This window comes from Squalius cephalus (genome assembly GCF_949319135.1).
Source record: "Squalius cephalus genome assembly, chromosome: 13".
NCBI classification, from domain to species: domain Eukaryota; kingdom Metazoa; phylum Chordata; class Actinopteri; order Cypriniformes; family Leuciscidae; genus Squalius; species Squalius cephalus.
In genome coordinates, this window is record NC_137134.1 from 12,369,557 (window position 1) to 12,390,826 (window position 21,270).

Genomic DNA, 21,270 nt, shown 5'->3' on the forward strand with positions numbered 1-21,270 from the left:
GATTCATTCACTCCAGAATGAAAATGTCCTGATAATTTACTCACCCTCACGTCATCGTTGACTGATTGTTACGCTAGATAAGACAGTTTTACACAGTTTAACAGTGTTACACAGAAGTAGCTCTTTCAGATATATGCCATGCTGACATGCCACACGAAAATATATTGTAAATTTATCTACATCTATGCATGTATTCTTTGTTCAATACAGCAAAAATCTCACTTGGCTCCAGAGGTCACTGCTCCATTATGAATATAACAAGAACTCATACAGGGGCATTTCACATCTTAATTTTTGGGGGCATTTTTATTCATTTTGTTGGAATTTCCGACCTTGCATGATGACATTTTACACCAAGGCATGATGCTATCTTACACATCAGACTAGTTTACTTGTTAAGCTTAATGGAGATATTTATCCTAAACTAGGTTTGCTCTATTGAGATGTTTTAATAGTGATATAATTTCACAGCAGTGGCAAACAATGTTGAAACTTAGGGCAAACATGATTGTTACCTGGCTGACACTAATGAAGGCAGGTCAAGAACACATGGATGCTGCTCGACTTGCGTGTGTTAACGGTGTTGCTGTCAGTCACTGTGTCTCATTGTGAAGGCTGCGCTCTCAGGAGGACACATTTGCAAAAAGGCCTAAAGAGCAGAAGCTTGAGCACCAGTTGAGGTCTATCTGTGCCTATCATTAGCCAAAGCAGTGATTTAAGAATTTTATCCAAAATCTTAAAAGTATATATATAAAAATATATACCTAATATTGCATGTTTATAATAGACAACACATCCACTCAATTGAATGTATAATACCCAAATTGTCATTAAAGTAATATTATGAGTTCAGCTCAATCAGTTAAGAGGTTATCAGTTGTGGCATAATGTTGGTAACCTCAAAAATAAATTTCAACTGGTCCCTCCTTTTCTTTACAAAAGCCAGAAAAAAACTGCTTACTAAACTTTTCTCTGTAATGTTATATACTGTAAAATTTTACAACTTCGTTGCCAACACAATACAACGCCCAAAACCCAAATATGAGTGTAAAATGATGATTTAGACAGCTAAGGTTTAACAGAAGAATTAATGTGTGTGTGTGTGTGTGTGTGTGTGTGTGTGTGTGTGTGTGTGTGCGTGTGTGTGTGCGTGTGTGTGTGCGTGTGCGTGTGTTTAAATAATCTACCAGGAGTAACATTTGTAATAAAAACACAAAATTTGGGCCTCCTCTCTTTCTCCTAGAGATACAGAGAGAAGACAAAACAATCGTTTTGTTTCTTAGCACTATCTGATGTTTCAGGTTCGTGTCTCAAATACTGGAAAGAGAATCTCACATGTGTTCAGAGGTCACAGCTCCACTTCTGAAATTTATGGGTTCAATCATTGAATTTGTAGACTTTATAGACACGCTGCTGGGACATGGTGCATCATCCTCTTCTCTCCTCTCTATAGCAGGAGAGTTCTCCTCTGTATCCATTATTACAGATGCTTTTCTGAAAACATTAAACAGTACAAGGACATTTTTTTTTAATGAGATTATGCATAAACACTGTGCAAATAAAGTCACTTTTACTGAGGCAGAATCAAAAGCATAGTTTTTAGTGACACTGGGCCTAATTTATGAAACGAACGTATATGTGAAATGACAGAAAACTGGACGTAAGGCCGTTTCTACACAAAACTTGGCATTTATCAATATGGATGTGGGTTTTTATCAATATGGACCAGACATTTCTGGTGTTCCTGATAATTTACTCAGCCCCATGTCATCGTTGACCGATTGTTACACTAGATAAGACGCTTATTCCTCAGCTGGGAATATATAGAGCCTTTGAAGCTGCACTGAAACTGCAATTTGAACCTTCAACCCGTTGGTTCCCGTTGAAGTCCACTTTAAGGAGAAAAATCCTGGAATATTTCCCTCAAAAACCTTAATTTCTTTTCGACTGAAGAAAGAAAGACATGAACATCTTGGATGGCACAGGGGTGAATAAATTATCAAGGAAATTTTAATTCTGGAGTGAACTAATCTTTTAATAGAATTAACTTGATGTAGCTGAATTAATATTACAATCAATTAATCTGTTCGTCCAGCGAATACTTAGTATTGATCATCTATCAGCTCTCAGAAAGGAAAAAACCCTCTTTCTTAGCATGTAGCTGTGATCACATTGTTAAAGGGACATTGATTTATAAGCAGGGACCAGAATCAGAATCACAAGAATGTGCACCAAAGCACTCTCATAATGTTCAACCTGCAAGTTTGTTTTGAACTGCTTTCATCAGGTGGTGCTGCACATTGGTGGTGATTGAGGAGATTACCCCCTTCTATGTTAAGCGCTTTGAGTACCCAGAAAAGCACTATATAAATGTAACAAATTATTATTATTATTATTATTATTTATCTTTTTCAAAATGGCACAAAGTCACACTTGTAATGTGTTTCTGGTCAAAAATTACCGTCCTACAAAAAAAATAGCTTATACAGGTCAGTTATTAACAATAACAGTTATGCTATATTATCACCAAATATTGAATTCAATCTTTTTGTCAACTTGTTTTCTTTCATTTAGGACAAGTTTTGTATTTATTTTTTGAAACGGACTGATTGTAGGCCTCATTGACCTGAGCTTTTATTGGTCAAAAATGACTGTCCATTGAAAATGAATGGGGTAGATTGAAAATAAGAGAAACATTTAGTGTTCAGTGGCATGTTCATTATGTTCATGTTCACATGTGTTTGCAAAGATAAAGGCCTCAAACCTTTGCATGAGTAGATACATGCACACTCGTGCTACTGCACACAGACACAGCCAGGGCCAGAGTGGGACCCATTTCCAGCCCGGGAGTCCAATGCCCAAGGCCATCCCCTCCCACCGTGGTTGAACCTGGATTCATGAAGTCACAAATCTGTTTTTACTATCCTGCAATATTTATTTTTAACATGTTTCAAAAAGAAATATGAAATATAGCTGCGAGCAGCGATTGCGGGCCCAAGCCGGTGGCACCGCCAACCTGGTGCCTTTAGTTACACTAAAGGCACCGGGGTGGCGGTGTCACCGGCTTGGGCCCTCCATCGCTGCTCGCAGCTATATTTATATATATATATATATATATATATATATATATATATATATATATATATATATATATATATCAGACAAGTAATATTCTTTGTCTTGTCACTTAAAAAAAAAAAAAAAAAAAAAAATATATATATATAATGACCTTTTTTTGGATGCTAAACTATTGTTTATTATATGCTTTGTACTTCACTCACGTTCCAATATCGAAGGGAAAAATGATCCTCTTCACATGCGCAAAAATGTCCTTGGAAAATTCACAGTGGAGCGGTGCTTACTGTGATTGTACGAATTGTACTACTGACTATTTAGAGCAGTGTAATCTTTATATGTTAGGTTGACCATTTTATTATTATATTTTATTAAGTCTATAATGAACAGGCTGCAATGTCAAGATTGCAATGCTAGTGTGTGTGTGTGTGTGTGTGTGTGTGTGTGTGTGTGTGTGTGTGTGTGTGTGTGTGTGTGTGTGTGTGTGTGTGTGTGTGTGTGTTCATGTTTTTCTGTCCCGGTGGGGACTTTAACCTGAATGCACACAGACTCATGGGGACTCGTATCACAGTGGGGACCTAAATAGAGGTCCCCATGGGTAAACAAGCTTCATACAGAATGAGTTTTTTTGGAAATGTAAAAATGCAGAAAGTTTTCAGTGATGGGTAGGTTTAGGGGTAGGGTTAGTGTAAGGATATAAAATATACAGTTTGTACAGTATAAAAATCATTAAATCTATGGAGAGTCCCCAAAAAGATAGTAAACCGTGTGTGTGTGGGTGGGTGTGTGTGTGTGGCGTGGGCGCGTTTGAACAGTGGACACATAAAAACATACTCCGTCATTATACAGGACGACATTCAAACTGCAAAGTGTTAACTTATATTTGTGTACAGTCGCAATAAAACACAACATTGTGCTTTTGTAAAATAATTTCAAGCAATCAACCCCCGAAAGGCTCTAATTTTAAAATTAAACTAAAATGCTCATGGCTGCACGGGCATTCATAACGGTGCACATCCACGGCGAGGAACGAGCAGAACAGAGTGAACTTTTTCAGTTAATTCCTACTTCCATAGGAATTAATTTGAAACGCTCGCTCAACCACTATCAATGTCAGTGTGGACGAACATATTTTACTTTCGTTTTTAAGTTGGCGATTCAAAAGCCCCCAGCGGTGTCACACGTCGATTAACCGGTGGTAAAATATTCTCACCGTCACATACCTAGTATATTTTTAAGTAGATACAATAGGCCTACCTGATTTTTAACACAAGAGGGCAGTATAGCCCTATGTATGACTTGACTTTTATGGGACTAAATAGTACAATTACTATTTTTAAACTTATAAATATTTATTAAATTGAAAAAAAAAGAATAAAACGGGTTTAGTTGTGATATTTTTATACTTTTATATAGAAATAAATGGTGTTTAATTACATTTTTAGAAGATGAGGCTTTAAGTGTTACTTTACTTTAGTCCCTCACTATAGCAAAACCGTTTGAGATGTTTAATATCCGTTCACAATTTAGCATCTTTAATGTATCTTTATCATTTTGAAAAAGTTTGGTGTGAATAAAATAAACCAGTTAGGAAGAGTAGCTAAAAACTCAGAGTCTGAAATATCCAAAAAATCCACATTCAAACCAAAATATCTGACTTCCTTTTGCTCTGAGCTAATAACTGTAAATTAGAAAGTTGTCCGGCTCGGTGAGACCAATATATGTACTGATTTTTGTAACTGTTGGTAAAACTAACCCACCCACTTTTGTCAAACGCATGTTGAAAGTGACACACTTCCTGCTGCCAGTTGGTGGCGCTATAACTTTGACTCACGATAGTTACATCCATCTGATCTGCCTCTTACCACGAACACACTGCTAAAGTTTCATCAAGATCAGTTAATGTATGCAGAAGTTATAACACTTCGTCTCCTCTCTTTTCTCGCCATAAATTTGTTTCCTCGCCACGGCCAAACCGTTCGAGATATCAAAAATCCGTCCGCAATTTAGCATTCTCAATGTCTTGACTTCATGCTGACTGAGTTTGGAGGTGATTGAATGAATTCTCTAGGAGGAGTACATCACATTCCACAGCAAGCGTTTTCCAAACAACCCATAATAGCCGACTTCCTGTTGGGCTGGCGTGAAACTTGACAGAGGGAAAGTTGTTCAGCCCGATGAAATCTATATGTGTACCGAGTTTCATATTAATTCATGCAAGCGTGTTTGATATATGGACCAAGTTTTCAGACCCTGTTCAAGAGGGCGCTGTTGAGCCCCCCTGCCACGCCCGTTTCTGAAACTTTTCACATGTCTACTGGCTAATAAGTGTTATGTGTCTGTCGAGTTTCATCCAATTTCAAGCATGCTAAGAGTTTCAAACGCATCCGAAAAGAATATTAAAATTTGATGCGTTGCCACGGCAACAGTATCTAAGATATCAATAATCCTTTCACAGGTCTACATCTGCCGTGTGTTTACATTATACACATAAAGTTTGAAGCAAATCGGGTAAAAGTAAGAGGGTGACTTCAAAGCATTTTGAAAGTGACACACTTCCTGCTGCCAGTTGGTGGCGCTATAACTTTGACTCACAATAGTCACATCCATGTGATCGGCCTCTTACAACGAATACACTGCTGAAGTTTCATCAAGATCAGTCAATGTATGCAGAAGTTATAACACACTTCCTGTGTCCCATTATTCGCCATAAATTAGTTTCCTCGCCACGGCCAAACCGTTCGAGATATCAAAAATCTGTTCGCAAGAATTCATCCTCAATGTCTTGACTTTATTCTCACCGAGTTTGGTGGCGATCGGATGAAATCCCTAGGAGGAGTATTTCACATTCCATTGTATGCGTTTTCCAAACAACGTATAATAACCGACTTCCTGTTGGGCTTTTGTAAAACTTAGAGCACGAAAGTTGTTCGGCCCGATGAGATCTATATGTGTACTGAGTTTCATATTATTACATGCAAGCGTGTTTGATTTATGGACCAAGTTTTCGGACCCCATTCCAGGGGGCGCCGTCGAGCCCCCCTGCCACGCCACGGTACCAGCTTCAGCCCGGCCCTGATGGCCGCGGGTTCTGACGTGTGTGCAAAATTTCAAGAGTTTTTGAGCATGTTAAGGGCCCCAAAAGTGTCAAAAAGGCAAAAAAAAAAATAATGAAGAAAAAAAAAAAAAATAATCCTTACGGAAACAATAGGGCCTTCGCCCTTTCAGGGCTTGGGCCCTAATAATATAATATAGCCAAATAACAAATCACATACTGAGTTTTCTGCTACAAAGAGTCCAATTGTTACTTTATAAAAAAAAAATGAAGGTCTTCATTCAAAACAAAAATGACTTATTGCAGTTAGAAATATACTTTTTCGACTTTTGTTATATATAGTGAGGAAAATAAGTATTTGAACACCCTGCTATTTTGCAAGTTCTCCCACTTAGAAATCATGGAGGGGTCTGAAATTGACATCGTAGGTGCATGTCCACTGTGAGAGACATAATCTAAAAAAAAAATCCAGAAATCACAATGTATGATTTTTTAACTATTTATTTGTATGATACAGCTGCAAATAAGTATTTGAACACCTGAGAAAATCAATGTTAATATTTGGTACAGTAGCCTTTGTTTGCAATTACAGAGGTCAAACGTTTCCAGTAGTTTTTCACCAGGTTTGCACACACTGCAGGAGGGATTTTGGCCCACTCCTCCACACAGATCTTCTCTAGATCAGTCAGGTTTCTGGGCTGTCGCTGAGAAACACGGAGTTTGAGCTCCCTCCAAAGATTCTCTATTGGGTTTAGGTCTGGAGACTGGCTAGGCCACGCCAGAACCTTGATATGCTTCTTACAGAGCCACTCCTTGGTTATCCTGGCTGTGTGCTTCGGGTCATTGTCATGTTGGAAGACCCAGCCTCGACCCATCTTCAATGCTCTAACTGAGGGAAGGAGGTTGTTCCCCAAAATCTCGCAATAGATGGCCCCGGTCATCCTCTCCTTAATACAGTGCAGTCACCCTGTCCCATGTGCAGAAAAACACCCCCAAAGCATGATGCTACCACCCCCATGCTTCACAGTAGGGATGGTGTTCTTGGGATGGTACTCATCATTCTTCTTCCTCCAAACACGTTTAGTGGAATTATGACCAAAAAGTTCTATTTTGGTCTCATCTGACCACATGACTTTCTACCATGACTCCTCTGGATCATCCAAATGGTCATTGGCAAACTTAAGACGGGCCTTGACATGTGCTGGTTTAAGCAGGGGAACCTTCCGTGCCATGCATGATTTCAAACCATGACGTCTTAGTGTATTACCAACAGTAACCTTGGAAACGGTGGTCCCAGCTCTTTTCAGGTCATTGACCAGCTCCTCCCGTGTAGTTCTGGGCTGATTTCTCACCTTTCTTAGGATCATTGAGACCCCACGAGGTGAGATCTTGCATGGAGCCCCAGTCCGAGGGAGATTGACAGTCATGTTTAGCTTCTTCCATTTTCTAATGATTGCTCCAACAGTGGTGGACATTCACATACGATGACAATTTCAGACCCCTCCATGATTTCCAAGTGGGAGAACTTGCAAAATAGCAGGGTGTTCAAAAACTTATTTTCCTCACTGTATATGCCAAACCAATTACATGGTAGGCATCAGTAAGAAGGTTGTACTGTGAGAGCATGAGATACACACAAATGGTAGTGTTTGCAGTAGGAACAGGTCCTGTTCTCCAGTTCTACCTCTGGTTTAAACAAACTCGTGTCGTATTTTGGCTATAGGCATACATATTACGTGTGTTGTTTATGTGTTTGTATTTTATGCTGTATTATAATTACACTGGGTCACCAACTAAGGACAGATTGCAATCTTCAGTAAATTAACACATCCTTCTTGACTCTCCAACCGAGTGTAATAGTATGTTAAGAAGCCTTTAGCGTTATTGTGTGACCTACAGTAAACCTGTAACATGTAGCCAACATTAAGAATATATTGATGTGCCGGTAATAATTGTGACAGCAGTGTTATCCATTACACCTGCACATTTATCAAGAAAAGATATTTGTTAATGACGTTCAGCATCTGTAGTGCTTAATTAGATTTTTTTAATGTTTGACAACATCTTCCTCCACTCTTTGAACAAAATTGTTTTTAACTAACATTAGCCTATTCGTTATTAACAAAGCGAATAAGATGGATGAGATGATATACCCGCATTGTAACACAAGTAAATGAAAGACCTATGGATTTTAACCTTTCAAACAAATGCTTATTTTTTGGTTCATTGTTATTTTTAATGAAAACACAACAACAATAAAATAGAACAATACAAAAAAAAACCTCCTGCATAGTATTAAGCTTGTATTAAAGGAACACTCCACCGTTTTTTTAAATAGGGCTTATTCACCTTCTTTCCTACATTTAGATAGGTGGGCAAATGCATTTTTGTCTCAGTGCATGCATTGTTTTAGTTGACAGGGTCGGCGCTAGCTTAGCTTAGCACAATGAATAGACTCCTTTGTTGCCAGCTAGCATGTCCTGAATAAAAGTGATATATATATAAAAAAAAAAAAACACCTAATTACTTCTTGTGGCCTGCGTATTCACAACGAATACAAATAGCGATGCAGATTAACACTAGGTGATTTCCTATGCAGATATTGACTTGGGACTATATTAGGGGGAAGCACAGGCGAAGCACTGCTACTTGGGCGCAGAGATATCACACCCAAGTAGCAGTGCTTCGCCTGTGCTTCCCCCTAATATAGTCCTTAATATATAAGTCAATATCTGCCTAGGAAATCGCCTAGTGTTAATCTGCATCACTATTTGTACTCGTTGTGAATACGCAGGCCACAAGTAGTAATTAGTATCACTTTTACTCAGGACATGCTAGCTGGCAACAAAGGATTCCATTCATTATGCTAAGCTAAGCTAGCGCCGAGCCTGTCAAACTAAAACAATGCATGCACTGAGACAAAAATGCATTTGCCCACCTATCTAAATGTAGGAAAGAAGGTGAATAAGCCCCATTTAAAAAAACGGTGGAGTGTTCCTTTAACAAAACGATTAAGACGGAATACATAAAACAACAGCATTATAACAAATAAATAAAAGATATTTGGAAATGTCCCTTTTATGAACGCTCAGTTTGTGGTTCAGTGTTATTTGATTGTTTATTTGTTGTTGTTTTCAAAGACAAACTCACTAATATTAAACAAAGAAATATTTTTTTTTACCAACAAAAGTTGCACAGAAGAAAGCCCAATCTAGGCCCTGCCCTGTACAGTTTAAAAAGCGGTACGCAGAGCCATAGGACTATTATTTTGTTGAACAGAGAGACTCAGATTTGCTTGACCAATCGGCAATGTGCAAAACGGATTTTTAAGTAATTTATCCAAACAAAAAAAGTGCAAAACTTTTGATGCATTATGATGATTTATTCAAATATATGACTTAACCTTATAATTATGCTTTTCTTTTTTGTGTGTGTGTGTGTATATATAATTACATAATGTGATGTATGCAAATCCAGGATATTTGGTTTTTTTTCGTATCATTGTTTGTTCATTGTAAGAGATACAACCTTGCTTCACTTCCATAAGCTTGTAGTTATGTGTAAGTTCTGCAATAAAAATAAATAAATAAATAAATAAATAAATAAATAAATAATTTGGCTATAATGTTGAGTAGATTTCCACATGAAGTTCAAACTGCATTAGGCTACTTACTAGATGATATTCACTCTTACGTGTCTCTGTGTCATTCTCTCTTTAATGAAAGCTTGTTTCCGCCACAGAATAAAAAAGGTTATTTATTGCGACCTCTCAGTTCTGACATATTTTTTCCTTAGAATTGTGAGCGAGATATAACTTGCAATTGCAGGTTGTAATGTCCAAATTATAGTTATAAAAAATGAGATAAATGCAATTTTTGTATTTATTAGTTTTTATTTCTTGGTAAAAAAATGTATCTTGTTGCTTTTGCTGAAATTTTAATACACAAATGTAAATTCCTCCGCGATTTTCGGTTATTGGTTTTTAAAGAGGAATTTCTAATATATTTGGAGACATTGAGAGGGATGAAAAGTCCCAAAACAAAGTATTTGTATTCTTTATTTGAGGATTTTGGTTTTATAACATAAAAAACGTAAACTCCTCTACTTCTCCTTTTATTCCTTTACTTATTTATTTTTTCTTTCCTTTCTATAACTTACTTATTGTATGTTGTGTAGAATGTGATGTGAAAATTTAATGTAATCTCAGTCTTTGTAAATCTATCTTTCGGATATGACTGCCTTTCTATTAATGTTCAACAAATATATGAATAAAAACAGTTTTTATTTCATGGTTAAAAAAATAAAATAAATAAATAATACTAATAATATATATATATATATTATATAAAATTTATCCATTATCCGTCTTTGACCCGTGAACCAAAAAAACGAAAAAAAATCAAGCCGATTTTTTTTTTTTTTTTTGAAAAAAAAAAAAACGAATAACAGCGCGTTTTCTCGTTTTTGCTTATTTCATTTCAAATTGAAAAACAAACTATCAAAAAGTACACGGACTACGTGGGTAGCGTACTTTTTACTGTGTGTGTGTGTGTGTGTGTGTGTGTGTGTGTGTGTGTGTACTTGTTTTCATGACAACTGAGGACATTTTTATGATAACACACCTGCAAATGAGGACACTCGGGAAAATAGGTGATTTATGAGGACATTTTGGGTGTCCTCATTTTTCAAATGGCTTTAAAAACATACTTAGCAGTGTTTTTTTTTTTATGTAAAAATGCAGAATGTTTCCTGTGATGGGTAGGTTTAGGGATAGTGGCAGTGTAAGGGGATAGAATATACAGTTTGTACAGTATAAAAACCATTACGCCTATGGAATGTCCTCACAAATCACATAAACATGGCTGTGTGTGTGTGTGTGTGTGGATGAAAACCCCTGAAATGGCCTCTTCTAATGAACCAAAATAAATCAACAGATCACCTGAACGCCTGTTTTTCAGGCGGATGAACTCCGCGGTTTCTGTTACAGGGTATCCTTATTCACCAGCGTCCTTATTCACCAACATGCAACAGTTTCCCCCCTAGAAGCGGCTGATAGTCAGTCTCCCCGGCCCCGTTAGTCTGCCAGGGGCGGCGCGCTTCTCTCCTCGGTGACCGCGGGGATATTGACCGAGTTTCTTGGTTCTCGGAAATCAGTCTCATCCACGAATAAACTAAACTAAAATGAATGTTTGCAGTCAATAACAAGTTAGCCGTCTGGTTTCTCGCTTTTAGTCACAAACAATAACGAAAGAAGCTTTATGCAGCGCTAGAAGCAGGATATCTGAAGGAGATATATCTTGAATTAAACTCTTAAACAGCGAATAAACATAGGCCTACTCAAACAAAATTAACACTTCTTCACAACACTTATTACACCTAACATGTAAGTGTACCACACTTATTTAGCCGTTATGCTATTATAGGCTTAAACTCCGAAGACCCACGGGACTCTCTCTCACGATAAACTCTCTCTCACGATCTCACGATTCTCCTTCTCTCTCATCCTCTGTCTTCTTCCCTTTTTTTTTTGGCGGTTCGCACCAGTTGCGCATTATCGCCACTTACTATGAACTTTAAATCACTAACAGTTACCCATTCCCCATCCCCCCTGCTCAATAATGTGCTACAGTCAGCGATGCGTGTTCTCTCTTCCTGCAAACTAAACAAAATAAAATCACATCCTATTAATTACTAACCTGTGTTCTCCAAATATTTGAAGTAAAGCTGCTCTTGTTCTGGGTTTTCACCCTCTCTACAATCAGAATTCCCTTATATTCACAGTCAAGAAATAACCAATCACCAATAAACATGCTTGGCAAAAACACGTTTTTATAAATCTGAATATTTTTTTGCGTACGCCATTTTTGGCTTTCGGGCGCACGCACACTTTTAGTAAGGATCCTACACACAGTTTTATAAATGAGGCCCCTGGTGCGTAAACATTATGGGAGGAGCTCTAGCTGGACGGGATTTAAAAATTGGCTGGAGACCCAAGTTTGATGTGAAGATGAAAAATGTACCAAGCACAATGTTCTCTCTCCATTCCTGATTTCTAACACTCACTCAGTGTCCGGCTGGTCTCGTGTCTGTCAAAGCAGAAACGAAAGCTGATGCTCTCCGTGTGTTTTTCCGTCATCTCTGGCCGTGTTCATATGTGAATTGCGTGAGCTTATTTCGTTCGTTAGCTTGAAAGATCTGAAAAAGCCCATACATTTGCCCACCCATAGACCCTCCCCTTGAAGAAATCAGGACAGAAGTGGTTAAAAGTGGACAAAAGATTAAAACACCAGGTGTAAACGGGAATGTGTCTTCCTCGACTAAAACGTATCTTAATACCAGGTGTAAACAGGGCCCTTCATGCCATATCTTTCATGCCATGTCCTAGCAGAACCTTAATCAATATATATATATATATTTTTTCTTTATTAGATACAATTGAACAATAGAAAACAATAGTACCAACATGTAAAACAAGAACAGGAACAACCACCAGAGGAGAGAAAAAAAAAGAAGAAAAAAAACATGACAAAACGTACAATAACTAGATGTACCGCATGGTGGTACAAAATATGACCGCCGCTCAGGCCTGCACTGGCTTTCCACAAAAATAAATGACGTGGAGCAATTTGGCTGTATTGCGTGTTTATGTATATACCTAAAAAAGTAGTAGTATGTGCATGTCTGTCTGTCTGTCTGTGTGTGTGTGTATGTGTGTGTGTTTGTGTATGTGTGTCTGTGCGTGTATGTATGCGTGCGTACATGTGTGTGCGCGTGTGTGTTTGTGTGTGTGTGTCTGTGCATGTGGATTTGTATGTGTGTGTATGGGTGTGTGTCTGTGCGTGTGGATGTCAGTGTGTGTGCATGCTTGCGTTTGTTTGTATTCCTGCATGTGTGTGTGTGACAGTTAGGGTTGCCAACTTCAGAAAAGGAAAATGCGGGACAGTCGTGGTTATTTATAGGAAAATGAGGGACACTCAAAATATTTGTACTGTATCACACAGTGTACGTCATTTCAGTGTCTGCAGTTAAGTTTGTGTTTAAAAGGTTATCAGACATAAACACATTTGTATTGCTTAACCTATTTATGTATTTAATTCTAAAAATAATTTGAATGTCATACATGAAAAAAGTCACATTACAAACAAACCATAGTTCAAAATAACAGCATTTATCTAAAATAGAAAGCTTTTTTAACATTATACACTAGGCTTACAGTTCAAAAGTTTGGGGTTAGTAAGATTATTTTTTGGGAAAAAAAATAAAGTAATTGCCTACTTTTATTCAGCAAGGATGCATTACATTAATCAAAAGTGACAGTTAAGATAATGTTACAAAAGCTTTCTGTATACTTTCTAAAAGCTTTAAAACATTAATAATAATCAGAAATGTTTTTTGAGCATATTATTCCCTCAGGTAGATTACATGTTTTCTTGCGTGGCTGGATGTTAGACTCATGAACAATAATCACGTTGTTTGCATTCGCCAAAATTGATTAGCCGAAATCAAAACGTGGACAGTGAAAGGAAATTACCGTTAGCGCGAGACGAGTCTGGCTTGAAGCGGAAGCGATTAAGTGATTAAGTGATTTTTAAGTGATTAAAAAAAGCTGTGATTGGATGATGACAGGTGTCGGTGATCATTCTCAAGTGTCGTGGTCAGCACTGCTGCTGTTGCTGTTGTATCAGTCAGTGGTTTATCAGCTTGTCAAAAAACGGGACACGGGAGGTCACGCACGGGACAAATAAATTAGGCCCAAAATACGGGACGTCCCGCCTAATTCGGGACAGTTGGCAACCTTAGTGACAGTATCATCCTAAACCAGCAACCCTTCGCTCAACACCACCATGTACAGGCCGATGAGTGTACAGTCACTAAATGTGCACATAAATTAATTTATTTTATACCCCCCCCATGGATGAAATTCTACGAAACTTAGCATACCCCCAGAGGATGTCAAGTTAATCATACACATGAAATATGGTGCAGTTCTGAACATCTCAACTGAAGATAGGGGCGATTGAAGCAGAATAATATTGCATTTTCATTTTTTATGGGAGGGGCGCAAATCACAAATGAGTGATTATGGGCTAGGTTGATGTGGGCCCTTAAGAGCAACATACCATAAAAATGTCTTCATCCTCGGTGCCACGGTTCAGGTAGTTATTTAGGAAAAACTGCATTTTTTGGGTTTGGGGGGGCCCAGCGCGGGGGGGAGGGGTATGGGGGGGAGTGGCCCCCGGGGACCAAACGAAATATTTCCGTAAAAAAGTCTAGTGGGGCTACATGCCCACCAAATTTCATGTTCCCCGGTGTTTCGGTGTCCCTGGTATCGTTGACGAAAAATTCAGTAGATGACGAAAAAACAAAACAAAAAAAAACGTTGACAATCCCTATATGACCGCTTTCGCTAGCGGCGGTCATAATAATACAAGAAAAGATAAACAAATAAATAGAGGAAATACAAGCAATTAGAGCATTTTAGGACAAGAAGATGCGACTAAATTCTTTTATTTTAAAGAGAGCACAAAAAAACAATGTTTTCCTTGCTCTGAAACAGAAAGCGTTTGAAGGTGTTGATGAAATTCATTGAGGAAAAACTTTGAATAATGGCTTATGATTAGAAAATGTATATTTATGAATATGAAATTTTGCTAGGATAAGTTATTGATTTATAAAGTAAAATAATTTTTCAAAGTTTTTCTCCGTATTAATAAAACCAAATATAACATATTTCCAAAATAAAGAAAAATGAGGGTACACAAAATTAATAATATACCTGCAAAAGCTCTTCCAAAAAATGTTGGCATAGTTACAGTCCCAAAACAAGAGTACAGTAGTTTCATCTTGTGCATAACATAAATCACATTTTGGGCCCTATCTTGCACCCAGCGCAGTTGACTTTGTACACCGATGCATGTATCATTCCTATTTTGCACCCGCGCACAGCGGACTTTTCCCTCCACAGACGCACGTCGGTAAACTAGGAAATACACTTGCGCTCCCCGGGGCAGTTCAGCGCAAAGAGGAGGTGTGTTCCGGCGCAAACGTTCCCTCATGCTATTTTGCAGGTTTAGAAAACAATTCCGCCACTGACCAGGAAAAACCTAGAGTCAGTGGCGCGTTGCACATGTTATTCATATGCTATTTTAAGGGCGCATGCTTGGCCATAATCAATGTAGCGTGTGCACAACGCGCATACACTTTGATTCTCTCATCTACACACAGCAGCAGTTTTCATTTTTGCAAATCATACATTATTACAATAGATAGATAGATAGATAGACAATTTATTATAAAAGCATACATCTAGCTTACACATTTACCCAAATTATCATACGCCTGTTTAACCGAAGTTAATTTGGGGGGGTTTCTCCCATCCCCAATGTAACTTCTCTCTCTTTTTTACGGCCGTGACGAGAGCGTTGCTCTCCTCGGCTGTGAACCGCTCCTGGCGCGCGCCTGGCAAATCCGCCGTTATAATCGCAATCCGCCATGGAAAAATCGCGTCTGCTCTTAAAGGGAATGTGAGATGTCGCTCTGATTGGTTTATTTCACGTTACGCCCAAACCACACCTATGAATAATGAAGCTACTTCAGACCAACCCATTTTAGTCATTTATCCCGAACTTTTCACTGGATAAAATCTATGAATTGATTTAAATGAGACTTCTCTGACTTTATTTACAATAAGGTTTTTATGTGGCAATAACAAAAATTTTCTCCAGTCCACAATGTTGACAAAATTGCATAAGGCAAGGCAAGGCAAGTTTATTTATATAGCACATTTCATACACAATGGCAATTCAAAGTGCTTTACATAGAAGAAATTAAAATAATAAAAAGAAATAAGAATAATTAAAACAGTTTAGAAAAATAAAATAAAATACAGTACAGTACAGTACAAACAGTCGGACGAACAGTGGCACAGTGCTCATTCAGTTAATGCATAGCTAAACAGATGTGTTTTGAGTCTGGATTTGAATGTGACTACAGTAGGAGCACATCTGATCTCCTCTGGAAGCTGGTTCCAGCTGCGGCTGGCATAATAGCTAAAAGCAGACTTGCCATGCTTAGAGTGAACCCTTGGTATTTCTAGCTGATATGATCCTAATGATCGGAGTGATCTGTTGGGTTTATATTCAGTGAGCATATCTGCAATGTATTGAGGTCCTAGGCCATTGAATGATTTATATACCAGTAATAATACTTTAAAATCAATCCTAAATCTAACTGGGAGCCAGTGTAAAGACCTGAGGACTGGTGTGATATGTTCATATTTTCTAGTTCTGCTCAGAATCCTGGCGGCAGCGTTCTGTATGAGCTGCAACTGTCTTATGGTCTTTTTGGGAAGGCCAGTGAGGAGTCCATTACAATAATCCACCCTGCTGGTGATGAAAGCATGTACAAGTTTCTCTAAGTCTTGTCTGGAAACAAAGCATCTAATTATTGCAATATTTTTCAGATGATAGTATGCTGATTTAGTTATTGCTTTGACAAACTAAGGTCTGACTCTAGTGACACACCAAGATTCCTGACTTCACCTTGAGAACTTCTTTGTTTCCAAATGCAATGACTTCAGTTTTGTCTTTGTTTAACTGAAGAAAGTTTTGGCACATCCAACTGTTGACTTCATCAATGCATTGGCATAGGGAGTCAATGGGGCTGTAATCGTTAGGCGATAGGGCTAAGTAGAGCTGTGTGTCGTCTGCATAGCTGTGGTAAGCAATTTGGTTCTTTCTCATTATTTGGCTCATTGGGAGCATATACAGGTTGAACAGGAGTGGTGCAAGAATTGAGCCTTGAGGGACTCCACATGTCATGGATGTCCACTCAGACTTATGGTCTCCTATATTCACATAATAACCTCTCCCATCTAAGTATGACCTGAAACATTTTAGGACTATCCCAGAAAGTCCCACCCAGTTTTCCAGCCTGTCAGGAAGTATGTTATGATTGACAGTGTCAAATGCAGCACTGAGGTCGAGTAGTACCAGCACTGATAATTTGCCTGAATCCGTATTTAAGCGAATATCGTTTATTATCTTTATGAGCGCTGTCTCTGTGCTGTGGTGCGGTCGGAAACCGTGTGTTGCGGTTTGGAAAACTCCCAGAGAGAAGTGAGGCATTTACCACTTCTAGAAGATCTGCTTCTAAACTGTTTAACACACTTTTGAAAAAAAAATCTTAATTACATAAGATTTGGTAACAACATCTCTCTGAAAGAGAGCACGAATGGAGTATGGAAATAGACAAATCTTGCTCACCACTGTTAGAGTGGGATCAAAAATAGGTGGTATAGTGAACACAGTCCTTTCAAAACCTTTAAACAATGTGACCATTTACTGGACACCATAAACGCAGACACCAGACCGAGCTACAAACAAACAAACGATGAGCCCTGTTAAGCGGTTCAATGAATTTACTAACAACAACAACTAGGCGTGAACCTCCAAAAAAACCTGCGTTACTTACTATGCCGCAAAACCTGTGTTGGATCAATACTCACTATTATGAAAGCAAGTTTCTGTAAGCTCGTCACTGCTGGCACCATTTACTGGACACCATAAACGCAGACGCCCAACCGAGCTACAAACAAACAAAGAGCCGTGATAAGCGGTTCAATATTAACAACAAATAGACATAACCTCCCAAAAAGACTCACGTTCTCCCCTTCGCACCGCCGATACACCAAGAGGCTCACTCTTCACTCACGGCGCACCATTTTTCTGTTCCTCTCAACACCTTTAAAGGGATGCGTCGCTTACGCCACCTGATCCAAATAATCCATGTATGTATCGCTGCAGCCCGGAGACCTGCAGGTGGGAGGAGCTTACGCCGCAAGTGGGAGGAGCTTATGCCGCAAGTAGGCGGGATTTCAGAAATGTGCAAGTAGGAGGAGTTTACGCCGCAAGTGGGAGGAGCTTATGCGGAAATCCCCAAGCTGTCATTGCCGAGGACGGCGGTGAATGAGGATGGCAGGAAGTAGCGACAGTAATGAAAATAAACGATCAAATATTACATTCCTCATCATGGTCGGATTTCTTACAGCTTTGTTATTATTGTGTGTGTCCAATACCACTCACTGTCAATGATGAAGTCACGTCTTTACACCTTTTACCATACTTAAAGTGATGGTGTTTTAAAGGAGAACGTGGTAACTTTTTTAACTTAATAAAACTGTCTAGAATTCATTTGGATGGTTAAACAACCTGTTCTGGTGATACTGGTGACTTTCCCCGCTCCCCCCAGCGTTCCCAGGCGGAAAACCAACCTTGCAACTTGGGGACTACCGTCCCGGCAAGATAGAAATTGGAAGTCTCGTGAGAAGAGAGAACGAGAACGAGAACGAGCGCGAAACACGAATTGCTTTACGGCAATTCGACATAAACACACACGCATGTATGATGTATTACCAGATTACCCACCTCGGTAGACATAGCTCCACATGATACAGTTGGCTTGCTCCGATCAAAACAAACGCACATGAGCAGCGGTAGAGAGGGGGAGGAGGCCGCCGCCGCAAGTGAGTTTTTTACGACCGTGTTGTGAAATATACGCCCCCCCACAGCTGTAGGGGGAGCTCGTGGGGAAAACATGCAACAACAAAAGGAAAAATCAGCGAAGAAGTGACTAGAGTTCGCTAGAGATGCCGAGTTCTCCTTTAAATTCATCAGGCTGTAGGCCTTATTCAAGCATATTTCTGAATATTATATTCTACAATTCTACAGTATCAAGTAAATGAACATATTAAAATGTGATGCAATTGGACTCAGTGAAGTGAATGTTTAAATACATGAAAAACATTTGGCTAATGTAAAAAAACAAAAACAAAGTTACCATCCATCTTTACTGCATAATTTTTTTAAATAGCATAATGAAATAATGTTCTTCTGAACGTGTTACACATACATTACATTTAAATCTCAGGGTGGATAAATTATTTTTTTCAATGAATAAAATCATGTACAAGTCACTCAGAATTGATTGCAAAAGTGTTTATTTTATTTTATTATTTTTAGTCTTTTTTTGTTATTTGTAAGGACACTATATCAGCTCATTAGAACTGATCTGCATGCAGTGAAAACTGCAAAATCCAGGGTGGAAGGTTTCTGAATAAATGCCCTGGAGCTCGCCTCGCTTTCCCTTCCCAGCATAACCTGGTGGATACACAAGAAGCACAATAAGAACTAGGGTTTATAGTTGACATTGAACATTTACAAACATTAAGAATAATTTCTCAGCTCTGTAGGTCCATGCCATGCAAATGAATGGTGTCCAGAACTTTTAAACTCCAAGGGATGACATAAGTAAATTAGATTTTTAGTTTTCCTTTAGACTAACTAGTTTATTCATCACCAATTTACACAAAACGTACCAGGTGTGCAGCATTTGTACTCAAACCCACACTCCAAACAAGTGGAGATTGAGTACATCTTCCAGAAGAGCTGTTTGTAGTGAGACGACTTATTTTTCCAGCATGCAACACCTGAGGTGAAAAAAAAAAATGAACATAACATTTAACATTATCAATGATGTTCTTGTTATGCATTTTATTTTTTAATGTCAATATTTACTTTCTAGCCATAAGAAGCACAATAACATGCGTTTCACATTTATTTCACTGATTGTTATGAGTAATACATTTTATAAAATAATTATGATATTAAAACAAATGTTTCAATTACATTACATTACATTGTGGATTACGCAGAAAAAAGCATAACTACAATGAAAACAAGTTTTAAAAGAATTGCATGCATTGTACAATTAAGTTAGGAGTTGTATTCAAATATCAAATCCATTTACAAAACGTTTAAGACATTTACAATTTGAAAATCAATGCAGTCCTAAAATGTACAAAAATTACACTGCCACAATACCTTATTATGGTCTTCAGAATCCATAATCTGGAGAGCAAATTGTAGAAATGGAATGCAGAAAAGATCTTGTCATGCACGTTACAGATTTTGTAATTTGTGTGCTATTAAAAAAACTACAGAAATTTATTTGGATACACTTTACCCTTATTCTTTTTTTAATACATCAAGACTAAAAACAGTGTACAAACGCCATTATGAAATGGTCTTTTTCAGAACTTATAATGCTTTTTTACAAAACTAAAAACTGTACAACAAGCTTACCCCTTCATCTCAACGGCACGCTGACATGTGAAAGCGGGTTTCTTCTTTGTTTTCTGATGGATCGCAACAAAACTTACACATTACCGCCACCAACTGTGGAGCATAAACCAATAGCTTCTACAACACAGGTGGTACTAAATAAACCAATCAAAATCCTCTGGAAGTTTGTACAGCCCACTTGCGGCTAAAGCTCCACCCACTTGCTGCTAACCCACCCATTTGCAGCTGGCTCCGACCTCCGTTTATACCCTACTCAACTCAACCACCTGACCCGCTACAATGTAATAACTAACGTAATGTTATCATGCCAGTTTTGAAAAAATAAGGACCTGTTTTTATAAAGAATATTTTGATTGTTCCATATGAAATATGAATGTGGAGAAAAGTTGTGTTTATAAATAAGAGACCAAGCCAGAAGCATGTGTTTGTGGAATGAAGAGAGCTTTCCAGGTAATTTTTCAATATTATAATTTTATAACAAAAGAAACTGTGGGCCACCCAGCTGGGAGAATATATAATTTGGGATAAAGTTCCAAATTAAAGAGGGGCATTTTAAGAAGTGCTTCATCCAATTAAATGTAAAAGCGTGATTTAATGTTTTAAAATCTAGAAAATGTAAACCTCCATTTTCATACGTGTTCATTACAACAGTTTTTTTTTTTTAAATATGGTGGGTATGATTCCTCCAAACAATTAAATAGAAGATTATGTATAATTTTACACGTTTTATTGTCCAAATGTAGAGCTAATGCTGCATATGTTAATCTAGATAAACCTTCAGCTTTAGTAAGCAAGACCCTGTCTTTTAATGACATATTTCTTATAAACCATAGGCTTTAGAGAATGCATCTATTACCCCTGGAGCTACTGCAACTTGATCCCTATTTTTTAAGAAGAGAGTGGTGTCATCGGCCAACTGGCTGATGATCTCCCTCCCTGCAATTGAGATACCTTAAAGGTTGCTTTGCTTGATATGGTCTACTAAGAGTTGAGCTGCTA

General features: G+C 38.1%; 1 protein-coding gene and 1 long non-coding RNA gene across 2 annotated transcripts in view; both read right to left on the reverse strand.

The window, feature by feature from the left end:
• Window positions 1-11,165, reverse strand: part of LOC307170443 (NACHT, LRR and PYD domains-containing protein 3-like) — a 93,948-nt gene extending 82,783 nt beyond the window's left edge. Inside the window, exons 1-2 of the mRNA XM_079891529.1 lie at window positions 11,070-11,165; window positions 1,336-1,494 (exon numbers count right to left, since the gene is read on the reverse strand). Coding sequence (XP_079747655.1) covers window positions 1,336-1,478 — 143 coding nt within the window. The 5' untranslated portion in view covers window positions 1,479-1,494; window positions 11,070-11,165. The remainder of the gene's footprint in view (window positions 1-1,335; window positions 1,495-11,069) is intronic.
• A 7,939-nt stretch (window positions 11,166-19,104) lies between these two features.
• Window positions 19,105-20,314, reverse strand: LOC307170343. The gene is made up of 4 exons (XR_013823352.1): window positions 20,272-20,314; window positions 20,011-20,037; window positions 19,506-19,616; window positions 19,105-19,287 (listed from the first exon to the last, which is right to left on the reverse strand). It is a non-coding gene; the product is annotated as an uncharacterized lncRNA (long non-coding RNA).
• Window positions 20,315-21,270: the final 956 nt, after the last annotated feature.